A 27,866-nucleotide genomic window follows, 5' to 3' on the forward strand; every position below is an offset into this window, starting at 1 on the left:
ATGAAATGAATGGGATTCATCACCTAGAAATGACTATCAGCTGCATCTCATCTATTATATGATAAACAAATATGTGTTTTCTCTATGCCCTGCATATTTTTCCATAGTGGATTTGAAAGCCAGTAGGCTATACAATACCTAGTTTCCTTGTGTTGTGCAGTTCCTCAATCTTGCTTTACAAAGCTTTTAAAATCAAGTTAAATTGAGGCTACTACCTATACCTCCATAAGGGTTTGATTCTGGAAAAAAGACCATATTTCCCACAAGGATTGCTAGGCCAAATTATGAGACAATGATAAGTTCAGCACTGTGAGCTGGGCAGTATAGGTGCTGATAGGGCTGAACCTAAACACAGTTTGATTAGACAGTGCCAAGTGCTCCCAGGGAAGAGGTGAGCTTGGCTATTCCCAGCCTCTAAGCTACAGTGGTGAATTTGAAATGACTGTGCGCTTTCATAGTGACTTCTAATTATTTTAATGGATGCACTGACTATATGTGGTGTCCTAGAGCTGGATCCTGGCCTGAAATATTTTAAGAAACAATCCAGGTTTCGTTGGCTGGGCTTTAAAATCTGTAATATGAACCAAAATTCCTTTGTAAAGCCCAGCTTCCTTGCTCTTGTGGAATGGGCTGTATAGAGAGGTGTGGAGTTGGCATTAGGAAAAATCATATCTCCAATTGCTGTCATGATTACTTTTTGCCCGTTCACTTATTTTTATTTAAAATCATTAGCATCAATACAGTGGGTTAAGGCTCTGCTTCAGGGTCCATGGAGAGCTACCTTGGTTTTTCTGGTCATTTGGGATGTAGTCCTTCCCAACTCAGTTATCTTCATTTCCATTGAGGCAGTCAAGTGCAGCGGTGCTCAGTAACTGTACGTGCGCCCTAGGAGACTCAGCACCCTATTTCTCTGCTTGGCTGAAGGATTTCCAATCTTTTGCCTCAGTGGCAATTGCCAGCAATTTCTTTTAAGGGGGTGAAGGTTTTACAGACCTCATTAATTGTGTGATGAAATTTCCAATAGCACAGAAAGGAGTCCTGCAGACTTCTGGTAATAGGACTTCAATCCCCAAAGGTACTCTAAATGGATGATTAGGGTACACATATGGATTACAGCAATGAAATACCCTTGATAAGTCATCTCACTTTACAGCTTTTTCTGCTCAATGAAGTCTTCCAGGTTGATTGTTTCTAGCTCAATGTCTTCATCATAAAATCCATTTTCTTCACTCTCCAAGACTGGTGGGTAAACTTCAGCTCTCACCAAGGTGGGTATTTGTTCTTACTGGCTGCAATTGGGTGGAAGCAAACAAGAGCTCTTAGCACTAGCCTTGTGCTGATCAGAGTCAGAGTCTGGTTATAGAAGGTGGTGAGGTAGAATGGGATGGAAAGAAACATCCATTGTTCAGTGGAGAAGGCTCTTACATAAATACATGGGAGCCTGAAAGATACTGAAATGAAATAAGTGGGTTCAAAGAAAAAAAGATTACAGTAAAACTCCCTCACTATGTGGCATTATAGCAGTTAAACAAAGCTTGAGTTTTTGAGATGACCCTTTAGCCTTTCCAATCCTGCAGCAAATACTCAACCTTTTCCTTCTTTTTTTCCCCCCTACATCTTTAATAAAAGGTTAAAGAGATTTTCTCATGGCTGTCATTGCTGTAGAACTGACACAGCCATAGCATTGCTATCTGAACTGACAGATATCTGCACTTAATAGAAAAACAGAAGGAGAAGAAAAAATAAGTCTTTGAAGTTTAAAGTATTAGGTAAGGCTTTCATTTTGACAAATTTCCTCATTCTTGTTCGCTTCAGCTGTCGAAGGTCTCACACTTCTCTGGTTTACCAGACATGATCTCAGCACAGGCCTTGAGTGGGATCAGCGAGTCTTCCCACCCAGACAAATCCACTTTCTCTATCTGCAGCTTTAGCTGACTGCTATAACTGTGATTTATGTAACAGTCTGAGTTGGATGTTGATAATCTGGACAACTAATAGCAGTCTTCTGTTTCTCTAGGGGTTCTACCTGGAATTTGATAGTATTATTTTTTTTTTTTTTGCACTCTGAAGGCAAACTGAATGCGTGCCTGCTCCTTCTCTGCTCTTAGAGAACTTCCACAGCTGACACTGCAGAGATCCTCAGGTGCTCAGTGCTGTGGAGATCCCAGGGCCAACTTTGCTTGTGTATATACTCAGCTCCTGTTAACTTGTTTGTGAATCTCCCCATGACTCTGTGGCATGGTCAGCTTCCATACTGAGCATGCGTTCAACTCTTTTAAAACTGGGCTTATGAGCTGCTCACAATTTTCAGAGCACAGTTTCCTTTCAGGATTTATGAGAAGTGGCTGAAAGACTTGGGATTGTTCAGTTTGGAGAAGAGGAGGCTCAGTATATATACGTATATATATGTATATATGCTCTCTATAACTACCTGAAGGGAGGTTGTGGTGAGCTGGGAGTCGGTCTCTTCTCTTACGTAACCAGTGAGAGAACAAGAGGGAATGGCTTCAAGCTACGCCAGGGGAGGTTCAGGCTGGACATTAGGAAATACTGCTTCTCTGAAGGAGTGGTCAGGCACTGGAATAGGCTGCCCAGGGAGGTGGTGAAGTCACCGACCCTGGAGGTGTTCAAGGAACATTTGGACGTTGTGTTGAGGGATGTGGTTTAGTGATAACTATTGATGATGGGTGGATAGTTGGACTGGGTGATCCTGTGGGTCTTTTCCAACATTGGTGATTCTATGATTCCTCTGTTTTAAAGAACAAAGTCCTCTGTGGCAGAAGTAGGAGACAGTTTTGGCAATGCTTTGCTTAAAACGGCTATGAGAAACTTGCCAGCTACAGTTCAGTCAGTCTGCCAGGTCTGTGCTTAACAACTGTTGCAAATGAGATTGTCATTTGGACTAAGGCAAATTGTAAACAGTGGTGTGGCATGAACAGCCTCCAGAGTACTTGTGCTGGGACAAAGATGTCCCATTTCTGTAACAGTTCATTGAAGACAAGGATTGTATTTTTAAATCTTTTATATATATATATATATATATATATGTATGTATATTTTTAATAAGGAACATCACAGAATCACAGAACATCCACTAATAAGAAATGTAGAAATAATTTAAAAATGCAATCCTGATCAGTTTCAAATCTCTATCCAATATAGTAACCCAGTGCAGTAGTCAACCAGGTGGGAGAGGTAAAGAGAAGGAAAGTCAGGAAACAAAATAATCTGCCTGGAGGATGATGTAAGAGGGCTACCCAACTCTCTTGGCTACCTTATCAGACCAAGGCTATCACCACAGGGTTGTTCTGAGGGCCAGTCCTATTCATCTGGGGCTCCATACCATTACCAGGTGTTGTAAGGCACATCAAAGCAATCAGCGAGAGTTCTTTCTATTTCATTTTACCATCTCCAAGGGAGAAAATCAGTGTATAACCAACTGAGGGACTTTTGAAACACCTCTAATTCTCTTGTGTTTCTAATGGCTTCAAGGAGAGATTCGGACTGGATGTTAAGAAATGCTTCTTCTCCAAAAGAGGGCCTCATTACTCTTTGTAGCCACTCTTTAAATACTGGAATAGTGTGATGAAGTGCCTCTGAGCCTTCTCTGCTCCATGGTTGAAAGACATAACTGCTTTAGTCTTTCCTCATGAGCCAGGTTCTCCAGACCTTTGATTCCCTCTGTGGTCCTCCTCCTCTGGGCTACTTCTGCATCTTTTATGAGTTACTGGTACCAGATCTGGACACCGTACTGCTGGTTTTGTCAAAGAAGTGCTGAGTAGAGGGGCATGATCACATCTCTGTCTGCTAGCAATGACCCCGTGGATACAACCCAGGATATGATTTGCCTTCACTTTTGCAGCTGACTCATGCTCAGTATGTTGTCCACCAGGACATTATGGTCCCTTTCAGCAACAAAAATCCTAGCCTGTACAGGACTCTTTAATTATTGCATGTGCAGGACTTTGCCCTTGTCCTGTTAAACTTCATGTAGTTGTTGCTTGCCCACTCTTTCAGCCTGCTCAGGTCTCTCCATAAGATGACTTTCCCTTCTGGTGGGTCCACCTCACCACCCAGTTTAGTAAGCGTTTCCCCTCTGAGACTACCTCTAGAGGAATGTTCATGTGGTAGCTTGCCTTTATAGGGAAGGATTGAAAGCAGAAGAATAAAACTTGCTATTGCCTGAGCAATAGGGACAGTAGAAAACACTGGAGTGCCACTGGGGTGCCACTTTGGGTAAGTATAAGTAAAGACAAACTCTACTCTGTATATTAGTGCTGAGACAGTCAGGAAGTCTTAGCAGCTTTCTGTGAGCCAAGAAGTATGTTATGTTTCTGAATAAATGATATTTTCCTTAGTCTTTTATTTATTTGACTGTATCTCAATTCTTTGCCAGGGATCTGAGGGAAAACAGGGTCCTCCAGGTATTAAAGGCTATGTAGGAGCACCGGTAAGTTATAACTCTTATTAAATTTTTGATACTCTAGAAACTTCATCCAGTTTTTCAGTATGTTCTGCCCACTTTTTTTTTTTTTTTTAATTAACCTGTATATTGTATATCTGACCTCTTAACCTGTACTACTTCCAAGTTGAGACATTTTCTTGACTTCATTGAGTTTCTTCTGACTTCTTTAAATGAGAACAGAACTGTACCTAGAGAATTGTCAGCAATAATGACTTGATTACCAAGATAACAGCTGGGAATTTTGTGGTACTCCCACTGTAATGCAATTGCTTTAGTCTGTGTTGATGCACTGTTTATGTGATGCTTGAAAACTTTATCATAACGCCAAACAAAAACACCAGCTGTCAGCAAATTTCCAGTCATATTTTCAAAATTGTCAGTAGGCAGCACTTTGGGCTCATGGGACAAACTTGCCTTGAATGAGCAGACAGTAGTACCAAAGTAAATCACGTTGTCTCTGTCTTGTGGTCTCACCTTCATAATTACAGGGGCAGCCTTAAAGCACGTATGGCAAAGGCTGATTGGATTTTTGGGTTTTAATAACCTGATTGTATGTCAGTGTGCTTTAATGGCATACCAGAACATGTTCATACGTTGAAAGATTTCCCTGTGCCAGCCAAGGTCTTTCTTTATGACTCATTCCGAAGAGACCCAACACGTTCAGAATAGTGTGGGCACTTTTGTCTCTGCACAGGTGCATGCTGTTTCCCTTTGTAGTCCAAGATTGAATTGTATTTGGCCTGAAGAAAGTGTCATGAATATGGTGGTGGCATTCCCTGCTGTACTGCAGATCCTTGAAACATTAATGAGATAAATGGATAAAAATATGCAAACATTCACTCCTTCTCCTTGACTTTACGTATGAGAAGCAAAGCATCTGCATGTAGTGCACTGCCATCAAAGGTTCTGTTCATGCCCATCATCAGCCTAACATTTGGCTTGAGTTGCAGGGGAGCTGCAAGGCTGTAATCATCCAAACAGTGTATATGAGGGCCCTGTGGTTATTACTGCATTAAAGGAGTCATGTTTAAAACCTCTTCTCATCTGTTTTTTGGAAATAGTAGGGTTATTGTTTTGCAGTGTGGAAGCTGTGCGTGTTCATTTTAGGTCATTAGAGATAGACAGGACTGTGCAGTTTGCTCACAGTCAACCATAGCATGAAATCTGAATATCGTAATAGTTAGATAAGTCATCCTATGGAACAAATAAGTCCAGACAGATAGTTCACATTAGCTTGGAGTTAAGTCTTCAGTATAGTGTAAAGTTTAAATATAAATGTATTATAATAAGTGATTTAAGCTTCAGCAGTTTTTGAAAGGTCACTACTGACTGAGCATATTTGTCTGCCTGTAGCCATTAGCTGATTGCACAGTTGCTACAAAATAGATGGTGCTTCCTGTGCCAAGAGAGGGTGAAATCCATTCTTGCCCATTGAGTTGATCTCCAGTGCTAGCACTGCTGTCATTCATCAAACCAATCTCCAGCAAATGATTCTCATGTACCAGGGAGAAGATGAATTACACCATCCAGTTGAACTCCAGCATTGGTTTCACAGTGCAAAAATACACTTTGGTCTCCAGGCCAGGGATTATTTAGCATTTGTCAATTCTCAGAGGTACCTGCTGTCTGTCTAGCTACTGCATCCAGAACCACCAGGAATGGGCATTCTTCCTAGTTTATGCAATAGGTTTTTCCATCAGTATTGTCTTTTACCTAAATTCTCACTGTTTGTGAGCAACATGAAAAATGCTTAGTGCTGGATGGTTTCCAAATCATCTGCAGCTGTGATGTGTTCCCTGTCTCTCCACACTGCTGCTGGCAGGAGGACTGTGTGTCTGGGAACAACTGAAGGATTGGAACAATGTATTATTACACATAGTCTTGGGTCCACAGGTCATCCTTGCTCTGTGTGTCTGCTTAGACGATGCTTGTGGCCAACTCTGAGGACTGGCAACACAGTAAATGTCCTTGAGGTTCACTTGAATAGATTGTGCAGACATCCATTGATTTGGTGACTAGTTAGAGGAACAATGCATCATCTTGCACTGGCTTGTATAATCTCTTTTTTCCTCTTATTTTTAGGGTCTACAAGGAGAAAGAGGAGAAAAAGGAACACGAGGAGACAAGGTATTCTTTCTGCATGCTTCAGAAAACTGTGCTACTCTTTGTCCTTCAGGCCAGCAGCTCTGAAGGGTGATGATGGAGTTACTTAACTGCTCTGCACCTTTTGGTACTGTCCACAAATGACCTCCCATATGAGTGCATGAGGAGTTTTGCTGTCTACTAAGCATACATTTAGATCTGTATGTAACTGCGGAGAGAGAAAAAGAGAGGAAGGTTTGGGTAATGAGCTGTGGTTGAGTAGGGTTATGGGGAGCCCAGACTGTGTGTAGTGTGATCTCTAAAAGAAGTCTTCGTCCAGTGCTTCTGTGTCTCACTGTAGTTTCTGAAATTACATAACTTCTACATTTCTGTCTTCTCTCATCACTGTAAGTTTTTTATGAGTACCAGGTAGTTCTATTAAAAGCTTCATTCAATAAGTGCTGCTTCCAATTTTCTGCTCTCTTTTATCTGGGAATATTGGTTTTACACAGCATAGGACTCTCTGGGATTTGAACTACTTTGGTCGAAGAAAGAAACCAACTGCCCATTATTGCTCCAGTATGCATTTAGAAGTAGAGCCAGGAAGACACAAAGCCTTTCATTATTTCAGTTCGCTCATCATGTTTGGAGAAATCTCAGACATTCCCACACTTCTGCTGCAGACCTGCCAGCTAGTGCTCAAAGTTCCTTAAATATGGCACTGCCAGGAAAAATGGGTGCTGGGCAGATCCTGCCCTGAAAAGCAATGAAATATATGGCACAACCATGCTTTCAGCCAAAGCTGTCCATCTTTTCCTGCAGGCAAGGAGCCTTTCTTGCCAGCTCTAGTAGTTGGCAGCCCTGAACATTGGCTTTTCTTGCTTAAGTTGATAGTGAAACAAGCATACCTCAGTGGCAGTTTTAATTGCATTCAAGTTGTCTCTAGTGATATTTGGCTATACGTGCTTGTGCAAAGAAGGGAGTTATTAATTTACTTACACAGCCTTGGCCCATTTCTCACCCTGCATCTTCTGCACAGAGATGTACACCTAGCTTGTGCCTGGCAGGACAACTGATCAATAGGCCCTTAGTGTGAGATACTGCACTTTTCTTCACCAGGTGTCAGAATGCCTGTCCCCACCATCGTTTTTGTTGTTTAGGAGTGGCCATGGCCAGCTTTCGTATTATCTATTCTCATCAGTACATCTGGAACAAGAAGCTGGATTTTACTTTATCTTCATCGTGCTTTTGCCTCATCCCTTTCCATGACTGGCTTGGTGTGTTGTGTCTAGCTTCCACTGCTGCTTTTCTGGAGGTGAAGTTGTCTAATCTGCTGGAATATTTGTCTCCTGGAAGAAAATCCGTCTTTCTGACATCACCATGATAGGAGAGGAAGCTGGAGCTCTGTGTGGGCTGATGACTGCCTAAACTAGAGAGAGATTAAAGTGCAAAAGAAATGAATTAGGCTTGTTTCATTACAAAGATATGAACAAATAGAGATCTCCTTTTTTTTTTTTTTTCCTCTCCTTTTCCTGTATTTTTTCTCTTCATTTTCCTGAAGCAGACAGATCTCTGCTACAACAATCAGATTTTTCCTGACTTAAATGCTCTTCTCAGAGCACCCACTGCCATTGCTTTAACTTCCACCAGCTGTGAGTGCTGCAAAAACAGTGGGCGTTGATGTGGTGGGCCAAATATTTCCCTGTCTGTTCTTCAGCCTGTAATTTGAATACTGACACCTACGCAACCTTCTTCTCTGTCTGAGAAGAAGAGTGTTTATTGTATCACACAAGGTGCTGACCCATGCATTGGCAATTGTCTATTCATTGAATCATAGAATCATTAAGGTTGGAAAAGAGCACTAAGATCATCTAGTCCAACCATCAGCCCATCCCCACCATGTCCTCTAAGCCATGTCCCTCAGTGCCACATCTACCCTAGTAAGACAAAGCATAGTATTCAGTACCTAATATGATAGAAGTCCTAATATCCCATAATAGTATCGCAGCTTATATCCTTTGGCCCCTGATGAAAATACTGAGGTTTCCAAACCCCGTGTTGGTTACATCTGCACTTCAGGAGAGCTGTTGCATAAGGGGAGTGACATCTTACCTCTTTTTGTGTCCAGTGGGCTCACTGTAGACTTCTGTAGAATTCTATTTTTGTCAAATCAGTGCATGCTAGTGTATCAACTTCATTCAGCAAGGGAAGGGAGTCTTGAAGTGAAAAACTGAGAATTAATCTTTTGGTGGGTTTTTTGTTTTTTTCCTTTCTTTTCAGGAAAAAAGTACTTTATCTATATGCCTTTTTTTGAAGAAAAAAACCAAACCTAACAAACAATAACAAATTTTTCTGAAGAAACATTGGAATGCGCAGTTCTTTGGAACATTTTCAAACACCTGTAGTGTATGCATTTGTATAAATAATTCATTTGCCTTTCCCAGTTACTAGCAGTAGGAATATTGACTCTTTTCTATTTTGGCAGCTGAATGAGCATGTGTGAAGTACTCACTGCTGCAGTGTATTGATGCTAAAACATCCTCCAGAGAATCTAGTGCTCATTTTGTCAGCAACCCACCAGATTGTCACTGCAAATCTCAGATTCAGGATGCTCACAGTTCAGTTAGACATGTTTTTATGATCTTGGACAGTATTGTTTCAGTATCAAGTAGGTCTGTATATCTTACACTGTTTTTTCAGCTGCTTTTTGTAGGGTTGAGGTCTCTCTAATTTCTCTCCTTGAGTGAGTATCTTGAAATAACCTCTTTGTTACAATGCTGGTGGATTATCTGAAGGGGGGAACATAAATGAATCAATTTGCAAATCCATTTCTGAGTGCTGGATTAATCCAGTTTTCAAAAGTGGTTTGTTAAATCCAATCTGAATAATAACAGGGGTCTGATACAGTTACTGTGGGATATTGATCAGAATTAAAAATTCCCCCCCAAAAAAGGAGTAAAGCTAATACTCTGCTGTCACTCCTTGAGCTTTTACAATTTGTATTTTACATGTGCTTTTATGTTAACGCTAGCAGCATGTGCATGTATTTGATTATTTGAATTCAGCAGTATGTTCAAGCATCAGGCAAAATAAGCATTGTGTTTTACAGAGATTTAAGCAGTTTTTCAGTAAGAGAAAGACTCTATTCAAAGATTTTTAAAACCAAGTGGCTCCATGGGAAAGGGCCACAATCTGTAAGGAAAAAAATAGGTTTAATGGGAACATGGCATCGATCTTATCATTTCTTTTGAGGATCTGGTTTATAGTATATGAAATATGTGTGTTAAGTTTGACTGTGGGGGTACAGTGGAGGTCAGGATCAGAATTGAAAATGGTCCTAAAAATGTAATACTGCAAAGCTGAAGGTGACACTGAGAATGAGCAAGTACAGGATGCTACGTGTGTGTAGGACAGCTAATTGCACACTGTTGCAGTTTGGGAACAACTGACTAAGGGCCTGTCCTGCAAAAGGTTGACAGAGTAAAACAAATATCATCCTGGGATTTAAATTGAAGAGTAGTCTACAAATTATGAAATAATCTTTCTTCTCAGAGCTAGCCTCAGCTGAGCTCAGCTTCAGGCATCCAGTTACAGTGAAGGCATGGGAAAATTGAATAGTGCCTATATAAGAGAAGCAAAAATGATAAGGGGTCTGAAAATATGCCTTTTAAGAAACGTTGAAAGTATTGAGGTGGTTTAGTCTGAGGTTTGAAGTTCCAAGGGGAAGTTCTGTCAATCTTCTTCTTCATGAAAGGCCATTGTAAAGATGAAGTGAACAGCCTGTCCTTTGTATCCAGGGAGCTTAGGAAAGAAGTACTTGTTTGAAACAGGAAGAAAAAGTTGGGTTTAGATACAGGGTAAAAATCATATCTATGGATACTGAAAGTAAAGCAGTGGAATAATTTGCCTGTGGACTTTGGGGACTGTCCATCTCAGAAAACACATAATAATAGATTAATTGATCCCTCAGGTTAAGGAAAGCAAAGATGAAAAATCAAACATTTATCTTGGTAAAAACGAGCTGTTGCTGTATTGTGGCTTCATTGTTTTTGTTAGAGCTATTCCAGAGTGACGTTGTCCTGGTAGCCTTTATCTGATTTACATGAACCTAGCTCAGCAGGCAGAGGAGGGATACCCAGGTAGAAATCTGACACACAACCATTTCTCAGTTTGCATCCCAGATACCTACTGCTGAGTTTTCTAGATAGACAAGTGCTAATGCTTAGCAAAATTAGAGGGGATAAAAGTTTATTACTCACTAGATTCACCTCCTTGTTTCTGGATGTTCCTAGCATCTTTGTGGAGTACAACCCTTCAGGCATTTTCTCTATTGGGATTATATGAATGGCTCTTCTTGTATCGTTATGCTTGAAAGGAATAACATGGGCATCTCTTGTAGAACACTGATCTAAACATCATAGATTTATTACAATAGTTCTTTCTCATTCTTCTCCAGGGAGAACGAGGTTTGGACGGGTTCCCAGGAAAGCCAGGTGTGGAGGGCAAACAGGTATGTGGCAAATACTCAGTCAGCAGCTGGAGGCTTTTCTTTGGAGTGAATTGAAGTTACCTTAAATTTGTCACTTATCTTGGGCAACTGATGAGACATGGCAAGATTCTCTTGCATCTGCAGTTTTTGGAATCCTTATCCTAAGACTCTGTGTTGGTACAGTCTGTTGTTCCTTCTTGTTTTTTTCCTTCCCTTTTATCCTTTTTCCCTTATTATCTTTTATCCTTTTTTACACCTTTCATTCTTTATTCTGTTTTATTCTTTTAATTATTTAAAAGTGCCAGTGCTTTTAACATGATAGGTTAGAAGTCTGTCTGAGTTTTCATTAAAGACATAAAGAAGCACACATAAAAATGTGGCTGTTTGAGCCTGACTTTTATAAAGCTGTGGGGTTTTTTCCACCCACAACTTGAAAGAAGAAGAACAGGATTTAATGTGTTTGATTTCTTTTCAATAGAACATCTTGGAACTATTTACATTTTTAAAACAAGATAAAACCAGAAAGATATTCTATAAGATCAGTACACGTCTGATGATTAGAGAGATTGTGCTCTGTTTGTCTGTATCTAAAACTGCTATCTGTAGATCCCACAAGATGCTTTCATTACTCAGATTACTATACCTAATGAGAGACATTCTTAAGGATCTTCAGGTCAAGTAGCAGAGGATGGAGTAGGAAGAAGAGACTATAACAGGATGTGATTTGGCAAAGGTCATGCAGCTACTGTTGCCACCCTTGAGCCTACTACATCTGCGTTCTAATCACTGTCCCTCGCTGTTTCCTTCTGTAGAAAGAATCATTTGAAGGCATGTTTTCTCATTTGAAGAAGTTGAGAAGCTGCCTGACTACCTTGCTTTTGCTCCTTTGGAAGTCAGAATTTTGATTTGATTTGGTTAGAAGTCATTTTGTTTCCCTATCAGACACATGTATCAGGATGGCAAGGTATAGTGTCATAATAAATCCTTGTCTTTGCTAAATTACACCTTACACCTGCAAGGTAATAGAGATCACTATATATCACACTATATATATTTTTTTTTTCTTTGTGGGAGGTTTGATTGTTAATCACTGCTTTCTCTCTGCTCTGTTCCTCAGCCATGTTCTACCCTATTCCATGACGTATTTCTCTGGTTAGTGTTTATCACTATCCTTATAAGATGGAAGTATTTCCTGGTGCTAGATGTGGCACTGCATGCTCTATGAACTATGTTCACTGAGCCCATTGCATTGTTCACAGGACTAGTTTGCACTTGCAACAAATGTGGATGAAACGAAAAATTGCAGAGAGATGTAGAGGTGGATGCTGATTGCTAACTACTTCGCAGGAGCAATTTTTCCAGCTGACAGCCTATTACAGAAGTTGCATTATTCTGAGGCTTTTCTGCCTTTTTCATGTCTAGACACCTAGCAGTGGGCAAATCTTCATGCCTGAATTTTACCCTAAATTTTCTGTTTGACACTGGTGTACTCCTTGAAGTACAATCCTTTTGAACCAGCTGGAATTGGATTGCTGTTATCATGCTTGCTGTGTCATCTCCATCCTTATTCCACTTCTTGTCTACGTAGTAGAGCCAAAGCGGTCTTGTGTGTATTAACTTATACAATGGGACGTAGCTGACTGTAGGGTTAATACCCAAACCTGCAGCCTTCTGTTTCTCCATCACTTCAAGCAGAATTTCAATTCGTGGCCTGGTGTATGTAAAGCAAAGATTTTTTCCACTATTTTTCCTATCCACAGGGCCCTGCTGGCAGCCCAGGCCCTCCTGGTGGCAGTGGGCCCAAAGGAGAAAAGGTGAGTTGTGTTGGGACGCATGGGAGAAGTTTTAAGACATATTTATTACTTCTTCCTTGAGCCCCAGTGCTGAAAATATTGGGGCTGTTAGCTTAATACTTCTCTCATTTGTGTATAAGAGAAACTTGAATACATATATGTGTGTAACTTTTCTATCAGATGTGGGCGTAAGTGAGAGGTAAAACAGGTCTGGTTATAGCTCTGCTTCTCATGGCTTAACCTTCTTTGTGGAAGTAAAAGGACTTTATTTTGCAGGGTTACTAAGGTTTCCAGTACAGTCTTACCTTTTCCTTCCTGCTCAGGCTGACATGTTTTTGATATTCCCTACCTATTTCTTTAGCATAAATAGCAAGATGTGCCTAGCTCTGGCTCTTCTTTCTCCTTTTCTCATCCAAGTAGTGAGCCTCACCCAAGAATACAGAGATCAGAAGTGAATCTAATTATTCTCTGATTCATATTCAAAAGGTCTAAGTGAGGTTTCAGAAGTGGAGCACGTCCATGGGGTTAACAAGAGAGAGGAAGATCAGTGTGCTCTAGATACGTTAAGTAAAGAACAATCTTGACTTCATAACTCTTCATCGTTATCTCTGTTGTGGCTGCATCTAGATCCTCGAGAAAATGTTTATCTCCTTGCTCTGTAACTTTCAGCGTAGATGTTCTATGTCTCTTCAGTCCTTCTGACATACTGTGGACTCTCTTGAGAATAAATAACCAATAGTAATTAAACTTGTCTTAAGAGGAAAGAAAACAACTGATATTTTGAGTAAAGCAGAGACTTACATAAATAATGAAGAAACAGACTGTGAAAAGAAGCTGAATGATCATTTTTGTGTTGGACTTTACCTAAAGTAAAGGAGATACTTTCTGTAGGCTGTCTTGAAGCATGATAAATAGTAGTGCCCTGCTGGAGACATACTGCTGAAGCTAACTGATAGCCTAGGTGGCAGTAAATCATGCAGAGTGTACGTAGCACCCCAGTGTCCTGCAAATACTTTTAACGTTGTTGTGCGCTGAAAAAATGACTTGAGGGAAATGGCGCCATTTTATGACAGTGAGTACCACTGAAGTTGGTGTGTATCATCACAGTAACAGAAGACAATCAGTTCCTGTTTACATTCACATGCAGGATGGAGAAACAAGTTAAATGGGGTTGCATATTCATCTGTCAGCTCTAGGGTGGTCCATAAATAAGAAATATACAACAGCTGAGGGGTTTGCTTTACTTCTCTGTTATGTTTTATGTTGTGCTTTGTGTTACATTACCTTTTTTTTTTCATTTTTGTTTTTCATTTTTGTTGAATTTTCCCACAGGGTGAAACAGGGCTCCCAGGATTGCCAGGCTCTTCAGTAAGATTTTGTTGTTGTTGTGTTAATCACGTATTATAAGCTTTATTGTGTGAAAATAGAAGATGGAAGATGGGAATTGGGAGGCTTTATTCAATGTTCTTAAATGGATTTTCCAAAAAAGTGAAATTTAAGCCAGTAAAGATTTCTGAAGGACCATGACAAGGAGGTATGCTGTCAATAATTTTGGGAGATTTTGAAGTTTGGAGATTAGGTCTTGAGAAAGCATTACCTCAGGTACATCTGATAAAGCAATCCTATGACATGACTGTGAGTTTTCCAAGACAGTCACTGAGCCAATGCCGACAAAAGTGGTGAATAAGCACACCAAGAACATAGGAGAGAGGGATTGATCTTTACTGTGGCACAAGCTCTACATATTTTTAAGCATCTCTCATTCTTCAGCGATCCCTTCAGTGAAACCAAAAGTATCACTAGCAGGGGCACAGCATATCTAGAGTTCATTTCTGAGTGAATGGAGAAAGAAAATTTACAAAAAAGTGTGCGGGGGACAGGTTTAAGACTGATTTCTGCAGGGGCTGGTAACAAAGCTTTTGGGGCATATCCATTTTGCATTCCAAAAAATGGATTAAAGTTAGGAAATAAAGTTAGGAAATAGTACTGTCAGTCAGTACTATAACCACTTTGGTTGCATTGAAGAGAACTTACTAACTAGTTTATATTGATGAGATAATGAACTATATTACGGCTTATACAGCCATGCAAATCCTATCACAGGCAGCTGAGTGAGCAAATCTTGATGATCTGATCTGCTTGAATAGAAAATATCCCTCCAGCATGTACGCTGGGGGAACGGTGAGGGAAGAAAAATATGCTGTGTGGGATACTCACACTCCAGCACCTCTTTGTGGTCTTTTTTGGTTTGCCCTTTGATGACGCTGCATTTTTATTGCAGGTACATACCGAAGGCCTGAAAGGAGAGCAAGTAAGAGAGATTCAGTATCTGTGCTTCCATTGAAAAGGTGTTTTATGTGGTTCAACTGCCTGTTAGATTACATTTTGCTTTAAAATGGCATTTCAAAATTAGGGTGGATAGAAGCGTTGTCAGGGAATCAAGAAACAAGTTAACATGTAGTGGGAAAAATAAATGAGAGTGAAAAGGGTAATGTCCTTCTACAGTGCAGTGAATCTAACATGAGTGACAAGTGCAAACTGCGAAGATTCAGCTATGCAATTCTTTAAATTTTGGACCATGTTAATATAAAGTCATGACTGTATCTAAATTTTATTCTGTTAAAATTTACTTTTTTTGAAATATAATGAAATGCATTATATGCCCAATACTTTCAAGGCCTTCACAGTTGTGCTGGCCCTAGAGAAAATGCCTGCAGAAACTGCTTATCTCCACCTCTGAACACCGTTCTGCAGCATTTGTTGGAATATCCAGAGTAGCCCAGTGTCTTTGTTAACCTACTACTTTTGAGGAGGAAAGAGTCAGTTTTGGTTAAATGATGAGTAGGCACGGGTAGATCATTCTGCATGCACTGCAGTCAGTGTTGATAATTCAAGTAGCCCCAGGGCTAAGAAGAAAACCATCTGGTCTCTGCACTGCTGCTTTGGGAACTGTGAGGAAAGAGGTGGTGTAGGTTCTGTACAGCTGACTCATATGAGTACTGTGCCCATATGATTTTTCCTGCAGATATTTTAATGCTTCTTTTTTTATTATTTCCTTCTGCAGGGAGAGCCTGGCCCACGAGGACCACAAGGCCAACCTGGACTTCCTGGACTGCCAGTAAGCAGTTCCTCTTACTACTTTCAGTCCTCAGAAGGTGAAACTCAGACTGATGTGAGGCATACATGCAAAACATTATACATTACCAAATCACAGTGCTCCCAATTTTCTTCACTGGAAGAACCTGTAAGCCATCATAGAATGGCAGTCGAAGAATGCTTGCTGCAAAGGGGTTGGCTTTATGCTACAATGTCCTAGCTATAAGGGATGGGTATGCGTATTGGTGTCCCAGCAAGGAATACAACACAGTATTTGCAATAAGTTATTTTTTAAAGACTAATAATTTGCATTCTTTTTACTTATTTGTGCCTTCTTCCAGGTACATTTTATAACCCAACTCTGTAGTCAATTTCACATTAGACTCCTGCCTGATTTGCATATGCTCTTTATTTCCTCACTTATGTTTTTTTCCTGGTGTTTCACTGTTCATTGGTTTTGTAAAATTGATGGCATTGTGAAGATTGCTTAAGTAAATATGATTCTGATTATGTGATTTAAATATAGTTGTATGCTTTGTATTTAATCAAGGAATTGTCATTTTTCTCTATCCCATTTTCTTATTCTCTTCTGCTCACAGGACAGCACAATTATCAGCTGAGTGTTGTCTAGGTAGCCATGCGGTAACTGTAGCCCAGCATAGTTAGGAAATAGTATAAGAGTTTGTTAGTTTTTCTTACTTGATTAACTTTCTGAAAATATGTTCACTTTCAAAGGGAGAGGCTGGTCCAGAGGGCAAGCCTGGAGTCCCAGGTTTACCAGGTCAAAGGGTGAGTTTTCTTTTTATTCAGTGTTAAGTCTCAATAGGCCAGGGACTGCAGTGTTCAATAAGCATGGTACTTTGACTCATTTTATGTATACTTTTCCATTTATTTAAGGATCCTTGAAGTCTGGATCCATTCTCCTACTCCCTCTGTGTGGTCCAGCAACATTCAGTACCTCTTGGATTCCACAAACTGTACTGCAGCGCCCTATAGGACCCTGAGAAATTTTCTTTCTTGTCCTTTTCTCTCCTCTCTTTGTCTCTGCTCCTTGCTGTCAAGATAATTCTTATTCCTCTTCCCTACTGGATTCTATGTTATATATATTGATGGTTATCAGAGGTAAAATTAATGGTAACTTTATTTTCTAAGGGAATATACCTGAATCGCACTCGGGCACACAGTTAGTCTTTAAAAAATAAAGCAAAATAATTTCTATAGAAAAAGCAGTGTCTAATAAGACAAAATCAAACTCTGCTGGAAATATATTTTCAGCACTGACAAATATCACTTTACACCAGGCTTCCTGGTAAATGCTACAAGAATGTAAAATCTGGTAGAATTTCCTATAAAATTCTCATTAGAAGCTATTTATGAACTTACCAAGCCTTGGAAACTGACCTACAATATAACCTTGTTTGAGGTAGAAAATGGATTGGAAGAGTCTTCAAAATGCTTTAATTCCTAAAAATATAAAAACAGAGTGGAGTCTCATTGCAAGTGAGACTTGAAACAATGTCACCCCTATTAAGATAGGAGTCTGAATGTGGAGCCACTAATAAGATGGACAGGTGAAATTTCAGAGAAATGCCGTTGTCTTGCAAGTCAAATCCAAAGATCCTTAAAGTACGTGGTACAAAGTGGAGCCATTATGTTTTGTATGGTCTTGAGAGTGTTAATGTGAGTATGGGAAGGCAGGGGACGATACAAATTTGACACACCTTTTTTGGTAGATGGTTTTCTACAGACTTAAATTGAGTTGCATGACATTGAATTGAACTCTAAACTCGGCTTTTAAGAATCTTCTTGTGGATAAGATGATGCTTGTAGTCTTTTGTTTTATTTTAGTCTTTAATGCTAAAGTGAAATAAGTCATTTACTTGCTGTTTTTTTTTTTTGTAGTTTTCCAGTGTTTAGAAAATATCAGCTTATGGCTTTTGCAAATAACTGTGCTGTGCTTTACTTAGCAGTTGACAACTTTTGATTTGGCCTGGTTTTAAAGCCTGCTGTGAAACACTGTTTTTTGAATAAGATTAATAGAGCATATTAGCTAAGTAAAGGACAGTGATCTGTCAGGGTCTGCCACACAATACAAAATGCTCCTGCTAATGAACATTTAATTAGAGATGTCATTTGATACACACTGTGTTTGAATGTTTCCCTGAGTCTGTTGTGTCTAGCTGGTTAGACGTTTCCTGAGGGTATTTATTAGTCACCAAGCATCTTACGTGGATATATATATATATATTTATAATTAAAGACCATTCAGTGATTAAATAACTGAGATGAATCAAGACCTTGAGGTTGGTAGTGCTACATGGATAATCTACAAATGTGGGAGAGAGACCTGATTAGCAGATGCTGCTGATTCACTGTTAGTACCATTCTTGCTTAAGTACAAATACAAGCATTGATTACCATCTCACATAAATTTGGCCACAAAAGCAAGCATTTCTCTGAACAGTCTTGGAAGTTAAAATGCCATGAACAGCAATCTTTGCAAGTGTATATTCAAATCTGGTATTAGATGACTGGATGTGAGGTAAAGTCTGGCTCTGAAGCCACAGCCCAGTGAGAATGTGGCCACGGACATGATGCTGCAGTTTTGTTGTGAGTCCAGCCCTGTCTTGTTGCAGGACACTAGTTACATCTTTTCACCTCTGTGTCTGCTGTAGTGGCAGGAGAGCATGGCTATGTAAATATGTGAGCACATAGAGCAGAGACAGAGCAGCAGAGAGAGCATGAGTTTAACCCTAACCATGTTTCCCCACACAACTTTGGGTCATGCCAGCAAGTTGTCTCCCACAAATGACCCTTCTTGATAAAGGGGCATCCTTTGTGAAAAGGTGAGTTTGGCTGTACAAATGTAGATTTCTTTGATAATTCCCCCTGTGGCAGGAACAGAAAGTCAGAAATAGCCAGAGGCAGATTTGGGTCTCCTTTCCAGTGCTGTTATTAGATCTTGTGTTGAACAGATGAAATTCACTATCTACTTGACTGGCTTCTCTGCTGCCTTACATGGGTGGAGTTTCAGGATGTGATGTTACACCAGTTTTTATCTCCTGAAAATTTCATTCTTGAGGTAGTATATAACTCTTCTGCCCTAGTATCTTGTAGTATAAGAGACAGATTACAGTTCAGGGGTAAATTCCAACTTCTGATCTGCTTGAATTCAGGACCCTCTTAAGTAGCAAGCTGCAAAGAGGGTCTAACATAGAGCAGTTGGCCATGTGGTCCTCAGCTGAGATTTAGGTGAAGATGATGCACACACAAACAAATCTTCTGTCCTGATTTGCATATGTAGATACAAACTTTCACTGGAGTTCTTAAAAACTTACAGCATTTTAGTTAGCTGTAGTGCAACTGCCATAGACTACTGATGGATTAAAGATGTTTGGAACAATATCATATTGGAACGCGTCCCTCATAACACAGCCCACTGCAAGTAAAAGATTTTGAGATCTGTGAAGCCAAAGCCATTGTTGGTTTATGTCAGAAATATTATGCTGGGGCCACCTACACAGTGTAAATGAAATTTCACAGAAGTTGACATATTGTGCCAAATATCCTAATGATAGTCAGGCCAACAGGAGTGGAGCCATAATTTTTATAAAGATTTCTAAGAAAAAAGGAAGTATGATATTCCTTTGGTGTGAATGTTGGTTCCAGTTACTGATGAAGAAATAAAAGACAGTATGGGTTAGCACAGTTGGCAGTAAATAAGGCACATTGCTTGCAGAGTCACCATTTGTGTTATAGGAAGGGAAGTGGAGGATTAATTTCTTAACATGGTTATTGCAAACTTAATCTTTCATATAAAGGCATTTATTGTGCATTTTGACAAAATAAAGCTTTTCCAATCACCCCTGCTTAGACTGTGCAGTTCTTGGAAGAGCTGCAGGATGTTCTGCATATGCTTGACCCAAATATGCCTGAATAACCAGGTGGGGTGATCATTATCAGGGCTTCTGATGGCACAGGGCTTCTGACCAAAGTAATCCATATCTGTTGCATTTGGTACCTCACCACTGAACAAGAATTGCTATATGTGGACACCCAGAACTTTACGTAGACTCCAGACATACCCAGCTGATCTCCTCCATGCAGTGTTGAGCAGCACCGTATTCTTTCAGCCAAACATTTCAGAAGCTGTGATCAAGAGATCAGTCTGCACATAGCTGCTCATGAAGGCATGGAGGTAACTAGTGAGTCCCAGGAAGTGACTGGAATCACTGCCCTTCAGGAGAATGAAGTCTGAGACAGCGGGGAGCTGGCTGAAAAAGATACTGCTCATTTTAAGATGGCTTTAGAGAGGAGGGCTCACAAGCTGACCTATGGGTATGACTGATTATCTTCCTATTGCTTTATTTAGAAAAGTTAAGTAGAGAGTGGAGGGAGTCTTATGGTCTAAAACCAGGCTGATAGTATTGCAGCAACGTGATTGCCAAATTTATCAGAAGCTCCCCTTGCTGTATACGAACCTCTTCCTCCTGCAGCTCATTCCTAGGAGCTCCACTGTGTACAGTGTATTTTCAGTGTAATTATAATAATGCACACTCGCAGACATAGACCTTAACCACAGAAAGCTAATAGGAGGGCAACTTACACATCTTGTTTAGTGGCACAACAGTGGCAGCGTACTACAGAGAGCATAGTCTGGGAAGACAAATCATCATTCGTACATTTAAAAGTACTTCTCCATTAGTCTGGTTTAGTTACAGGTCTCGAAGTATTTTATGAGCACAGAAAAATTTGGCATAATTGCCTCAATACCTCTCCTAAACTGCTGGTCTGATAATTCACCTCTATCTTCTGATTTTGTATAGGGAGGAGGAGATAATAATTCTAGCCTGAACCAGACAACTGAATTATGTTCTTTTTATTAGCCAGCTACTTCCAAGTGCACGGCATCAATGATCTAAATTTTGACAATACCTTCATATCGACTGCACACAATGTGAAGAGCAAAGCTCTTCTCATCCATCCCTAAGACCATTCAGTGGTAGAGAGTACTGTTTCTCTTATTTCACTAAAATTGCCTGAAAAAAAAAAAAAGAGGCAGAACACTGTGAGTCTGGATTCATTTTAGGTTTTCTCTTCTCTTTCTTTCCTACTCCTCCTGTGAAATGGAAGAGAATTTGAAGTACTCTGATTTTACTTTAAAGTCTTTTGGCACCTGATTTATTGCTAGAAATAATGGAAATAATCCTAACCTTCCTTGAGTGACACAAAAGGTGCTTCTCTGATAATGCTCCTGGAAAGCATCCAGACCTTTGTTTAATCTAGACTAAACATGGAGTTCTTCTGAAGTGTGCTCCAAATAAATGCAGAGAAAAAAAGTCCATCCAACTGAAATGGTGCATATTCATTCAAGGGATTGAAATTTTGATAAACAAACAAAGAGGAAACACTTATCCTAGAAGAGTACTCTCCATTTAGATGTGAGGTAGCAGCTACCTAGACACGTTTTGAATGTGATGTGTTGCAGCCTGGTTTTCTAAATGTATAGTCAGAATTTCCCATGCTCAAAGAATAGTGAAAAACACTAAAAAATACAAGTCTCACAGAATAGTAAGAATAGTGTTGTTAAGAAAAACCTTTCTTGATGGAAAATATGCTTTTAAGATTGTACTCTTTAATGAATGTCCTTATCTATGATTAAGAGTCCAGTGTACCTGAATCAGACTGATAAGAAATAATAATTCCACCTTTTTCAACTTGGTGCACAAGATAATTTGTGCAGAGTCATGCATAGAATGAGAATTGGTTGGATGTCAAAACAGAGATAACATAAAAAATTTACTGCAAGACCCTTCTCTTGGGAGTGACTTGTGAAGTTCAGGATCATATTCTGTCAGGACTGGAGGCAAGAGGAATGAGTGTGACTCCAAGAGTGAACTACCTAAGGATGTCTTTTGTGTCTTCAGTTCAGCTGTCACATTTCAGCAAGTTTTCATGTCCCGGGGACCACATCCCCTGAATGTTTATCCCTGAAGTCAGAGCATCACAAACAGCTTAACAGACCTTTCTTGACTCTTAACAACTAGATTAACAAGGCTGTGAGTATCAGTAAGTGCTACGTATTTGTTTTACAATTTACTCTGGAGGGTCCTATTAAAACTGGGGATTGCTGGGTTCTGGGCTCAGCATCCACCCTGAAGAGAAGTGTTAAAAAGCACTTCCCAATACCGGAAAAGTTTATCTCTGTTAGCTGTAATGTAGAAGATCCCTGGTGGCTACTGAACTCTCTGATTTAATGTCAGGACAGAAATACAGATATCAGACTTTCTCATTACTTGATGTCCTCTCTCCTGTTTAGATGGGTTGTTGCCTATGATATTCCTATTCTGGCTTATCATAACCTGCTTAGGGAAAGAAAGAGCTGATTTATATCTCTAGGGGGAGATGTGCTTTGTTAGGAAGATAATCCAGAAGGGGAAAAACAGTTTGCCCATCAAACAAGGCAGACTTTTTGGAAAGAGAAAGTCCAAAGGTGTGACTTATCTTAATGTCCAAAAGTCCTACTAGCCCTTATTTCTCTTTATTATACCAGTTCCCTGTAATCATTCACATGTTGGGCAGCCCCAATGGTGTTTGCATCCTCAAGCCAAGAAGTGCTCTTGCTTCTTAATTTACTGCCTTGGTTCAGTGCATATGGAGGCTGTGAAAGCACAGTGCCTAAAGGGAAATCAGTTACTAGTTACCATTGCTGTTTGTATAGAGGTAAAGGAACATGGCTGAAAGGCGTAATCCTATCATCCAACCTGGTTTAAATAGTAAAGAGCTGGCATTTCTGCTAGCAGTCATATTAATTCACAGTTAAGGTGCTTTTTCTGTATCTGGTACCAAAAGCTCTATTCTTGGGGCCAAACCTCAGTGATAACCATGCTATGAGAATATACAGCTGTTCAGGGTGTTGTATAGAAAAGGAAGAAACAGGCTAGAGCTACAATGCCTTTCCAAATTTCCCCCCTAGCAGAGTGAATCTAACAATTCCCCCTGTTTTTATGTCTTCTACATGGTGGTTTCCAGAGGTTGGTTGTGTTTAGGGATTGTATTTAGGGATGCTTGAACTGCTCAGGTGATTTTGCCTGCCCTTGCAAAGTTCAGCAGCACAGAAGTAGAAATTAAACAAATGAAAAAAAAGAAGGACGAAAGGATTGATAGTGTAGTTTAGATCCAGAAATAAACTTTAACTGTCTTTGAGGTAAATTTCCTATAAAACACATCTTTAACTGTGCTATTATTCAAATTGCTGATGAAGACAAATAACATATATTTCATACAATCAAAGGGTAGACATTCTTACACACTTAGCTGATTCTTTCCCTAAGTAACAGAGCATAATTGCTAGTTTTATCTGTCATATTATTAGGTGATGTGACATTTCACTGAGCATTGCTCCCATAGGTATAATTTCTCCCAGCAAGTATTTCTGTGCTTTCCAGACAGGCTGTAATATCATGGAGTAACTCTGTTGTAGTTTGATTTTGGCTAACCTCTGAGCGGCCAAAATGTTCCCCTCACAATGGGAAATTACACTCTCAGTCTCTGTGTCAATATAATTATATGCTGCTGTAAGGGTTTTCTTGGTGTTTTGAAAACCAGCAAAGTTTTTCAGTGTTATACTCAAGAAAGGGATAGGCTCCTTTCACATCTGTTATTGTTGCTGCAGATTAGTGTGCTTGGCCAATGTGTGGAAACAGAACAGCTAGTATATAGTTATCCCAGGAGGCAAAATTTGTCCTTCCTCCCCTTTCTCAGTTTTTGAGATCACTTTGGGAAGAAGCTGTAGCTTCTACCTCCTTCCTTAGCTTCCCCAAGTAATTTTATCATATGGTACCAAGTTTCCAAAAAGAGCATATTCAGAAAACTACAACTAGACAATACCCTTAAGTTATAAAGTCATTAAAATCACACCATAGTGGACCACAAAAATAAGATCCTTGTGTACTACTTGTTTCTTTTCAGTTGCAAGGCTAAGAATCTCATTGGGATTTTGCTGTCCTGAACACCAGTGCATTCATTGGTGTTGTGGTTGAATCTTGTGGGTAGCTCTGCACCTCGAAGCTGCTTGCTCACTCTCCCTAAGTTGAAAGGGAAAGAGCATCAGAAAGGTACTAGTGTGAGAACTCGTGGGTACTGATTAAGAGAGTATTCTAAGTAAAGCAGATGATGTGTGCTCAAGCGAAGCAAAGCCAGGAATTATCTCGGTCCTTCCCATTGGCAGACAGATGTGCAGCCACTTAGAGGAAAATAGGGCTCATCACATGAAAACACTTCTAGGGAAGGCAAATGCTATCAACTCCAAATGATCCCTGCTTTCTCTTTCTTTCCTTCAGCTTTTATTGCTGGTATAGGATATTCCTTTGGTCAGTTTGGGCCATCTGCCCTGCTTTTGTCCTCTCCCACCACAATATGCTCCCAGCTCCGTGCTGTCAGAGCAACGTGAGGAGGTGAAAAGTCCACACATGGCTATACTCTGTAACAGAAAAAACATCAGTGTGTTATCTCATCAAAATATGGCATCATTCAAGAATCTATTCCATGCAACATATTGACAATCAGTCATTACGGTGTCATTACAACAGGTATATTTGTGCTCTCCAACTTTCAAGATCTGATTTGAGGTTGGACTGGATGTCCTTTAAAGGACCCTTCTGACTCTATGATTCTATGATTTAAGGTGACTAATTAGGGAGCCAATACCATTATGCTCCTTCAAAATGTTATCAAAAGTTATATCAGTGATAAAATTCCTGCTCTGCATTCGTTTGTGTTCTCTTAATTAATGTTTCTAAAGGGAACCAAAAATGCACACACACTGTAAGGGGAGGTACAAATATTTTAATTTTTAAATTTTATACAAATATTTTAATAGGGCGTCTTCAGTGGTCACTTTGGCGGTTGACAAAATCCAGCTGGAGCCTCTACCTGGAAAACGTGTTGATTCATGTGATGACATGAGACCCACGGGTTAAAATGAGCTTTGGCAAGGAAAGAAGTGGTGGATGTTGAGAAAATGGAAGGAACACACTCTTGTGTAGTGCATGTATTTGAGTAGGCAGATTCCTGTTGATATCAGGAGCTCGGTAATGAATGCAAACTCTTCCTGCTACCCAAGCACCTCACAATAATTCATTTAATTTTCTTCCTAAACTCTTCTGTATATGAGAGCTGATACTTCTATTATGAAAAAAATTATGGAAAAGATCTGATTCTGGCATCTCAGCTAACTAAACTCAGTCAGAATCAGATAAAAAATGATGAAAACTTGATTTGCTTGTAACGTTTTAGTTGTTTCACTCATTTAAGTCAACTAGAGTTATGTAAATTGTTTCTGGACATATTTGAGTAAAGGAAAATAAAGGGAAATTATATATCAGACATCTGTGTGACAAATCACATCATCAGTCACATAAAACTTGCTTAGTTATAATATCTTTCTAAAAAGAAAACCAGTTTGGATGAGAAGTGGAAATGAGGAGAAAAATCACTTCTCTGACTTTCAGATATTTACATGATTTATCTTGCAATGTCCTATGTATTACTAACAACCTCAGAAGTATTAATGATTCAGTATCTATTACATGTCAGGATAGGATAGACTATTTTTACAAGGAGGCTGAGTCACAAAATATGTGACTTACCCAAAGGAACACAGCAAGTAAACTTCTGAGTTGAGAAACAAACCAAACTTCTGCCTTAACTCTAGTACTTCAGGCATCCTTTCTGAATCCTTTCTTCCTCTTTTTTTTCTGTCATAGGAGATTTTCCCTGTGAACTACTTGAGGTCAGGCCCACGGGTAGACATAGCTGCTGCAATCTCCATGTAACTGAGGGGCATGATTTAGTGGGCATGGTGATGATGGGTTGATGGTTGGACTGGATGATCTTAGTGCTCTTTTTCAGCCTTAATGATTCTACGATTCTACTCACATGGGTATGCTCCAGGACTTGGCTTATCCTTCCTTTGCACCAGTGAAACTCTTCTATTCATCTGGAGGAAGTTTTTTTTTTATTGCAGAGAAGTTGGTGAGCTCTGTCTCTTGGTGATAATGCTAACCCCAGTAGAAATGCCTCGTGTTCTTGTTTTCTGACTCAGAGACTGAATCTTTTATATTCATCCGTGTACCAGAGTTCTTAATTATTTTCTTTCATTATGCATAAAGAAGTGCTGGAACTACAAAGGACAGAGCTTGGTTTGGTTGGGGAAGTGTGAAACTTTGTACTGTAGAAAAGAAAGCATCTTGTAGCATGTCTCTCTACACATGGTACCTCCCTTGGCTGAATCTCAGTACTGTCAATTCTCTGATCCTCTTTGGGCAGCACCCAGAAGTAAGTGCAGCGTGGAACAGAGGCCAAAGATGCATGAAACTAACCCTCCTCTATGAGGGTGAAGGCTACACTCAGACTATGAAGCTTGGTAGATCTGAATGTGCAAAGAAATAATTGAGAGAATTTCAATTTTCTGCAGTATTTGGGAGTGTGGCCAATGCTAAGTAAGGCATTCTACCTTACTTAGGTGACTGGGATCCATTCTGCTTATATTCAGCTCGTGATATTTATCAAGTATTTATTTTATAAACCTTATTTAATAGAAACTTTACCATTAATTGTCAGGTATTCAGGTTGATTTTTGTGCGATTTCAAACCAGTTAAATCTTCTGAGCTTGAAAATAACAAATTCATGTTAGAAGTGGGAGAGGTGGTGAGCATAAAACATGACTCCCTACTCACAGCATTAGGGCTAGGAGCTCAGGACCATTCATATACCTCCAGAGATGAGTCTGCTTGGATAACCAATCATATTTTTCCAATTTATTTATTTATTTATTTATTTATTTATTTCCAAGAGCAAAATCTGGACTTGATATTGTAGTGTCCACAAACTAGACAGATGTTACACTTAACACAAACCACTAGAGTTGCACATCCAATGTCTGATGCCTTAATTTCTAGCCCTCATGTTTTTTATTCTGTTGATATGCCAGTCTCAGGGTAAAAGATTTTAGAAAGTCCTAGCAAGCAGTTTTTGCCCTGGTGTCTAACATTTGCTTTTCTGTTGAACACACAGGGTAAGAAGGGGGAACCTGGATTCCCAGGAATTAATGGTCTGATTGGCCCTCAGGTGAGTGACAATTTCTTCATTCTCACATAATATGTAGGAAAGATATATTTTATGGCAACAGGTGACTTGGAACTGCAATGCAGCATGCCATAACCTTGTTCTCTTCACATCTGCACCATCTTTGATGTTGAATTTTCTCCTTTAAGATCCAAACTGATTTATCCTGATGTGAGAGAGAAGTCTGGCATCAGTTATATTTCCCTTCCAGTTTTTCAGCATATTTGTATAGAGACATAAGGAGCTGTTTTGTGTCTGATTTTCTCATTGCTTTTGCATAGAGCAGTATCATTCCTGGGGGAAAGCAAGATTTGTGTTTTGTAATATTTGGAACAGTGTCTGAGCTATAGATAGTGTGAATTGGTAAGTGCAGATATGCCTCCTGTGCTTCAGTCTTGAGGGAAGAAACAGTTTTAAAGGTGTTTGCTATTCAGAAAGCACACTTATTTGTGCACAAGTTTTTTTTACTGCTTTGATAGTAATATTTCTGCTTGTTATAGGAGGTCAGGCAGTGGCTTACTAGGAAAGGTAGACGCAGCAGCCTAAAACTGTTGTTTATTCTCCTGATGAAGAAGGCTGTGAGCAATGTCTGAAGTTCATGACCCATTAGCTCCCTTTTGGCAAGATAATGCTCCAGCTTGCACCATTTGTGGTTTCATAAGGACAAAATAGTGCTGTGCACTGTGTACATTACATACAATCAAAGCGGATTTGTCTCCACCTTGGAATGGCTTATGCTACTCTGTATTGTAATACACTGACACTTGCCTCTGGCTTGGCTTCTTGCTAACTATGTAGCCAAATTCAGCTGAC

At 39.7% G+C, this 27,866-nt stretch overlaps 1 protein-coding gene across 1 annotated transcript in view; it reads left to right on the top strand.

Annotated features, from left to right (window-relative positions):
- COL22A1 (collagen type XXII alpha 1 chain) overlaps positions 1–27,866 on the top strand; it is a 198,059-nt gene that overhangs the window by 94,112 nt on the left and 76,081 nt on the right. Inside the window, exons 16-24 of the mRNA XM_065752765.1 lie at positions 4,397–4,450; positions 6,548–6,592; positions 11,004–11,057; positions 12,797–12,850; positions 14,162–14,197; positions 15,111–15,140; positions 15,894–15,947; positions 16,661–16,714; positions 27,003–27,056. Coding sequence (XP_065608837.1) covers positions 4,397–4,450; positions 6,548–6,592; positions 11,004–11,057; positions 12,797–12,850; positions 14,162–14,197; positions 15,111–15,140; positions 15,894–15,947; positions 16,661–16,714; positions 27,003–27,056 — 435 coding nt within the window. The remainder of the gene's footprint in view (positions 1–4,396; positions 4,451–6,547; positions 6,593–11,003; positions 11,058–12,796; positions 12,851–14,161; positions 14,198–15,110; positions 15,141–15,893; positions 15,948–16,660; positions 16,715–27,002; positions 27,057–27,866) is intronic.

This window comes from Cyrtonyx montezumae, unplaced genomic scaffold (assembly GCF_038088225.1).
Source record: "Cyrtonyx montezumae isolate F1298 unplaced genomic scaffold, pur_monq_1.0 scaffold_8, whole genome shotgun sequence".
NCBI lineage: Eukaryota > Metazoa > Chordata > Aves > Galliformes > Odontophoridae > Cyrtonyx > Cyrtonyx montezumae.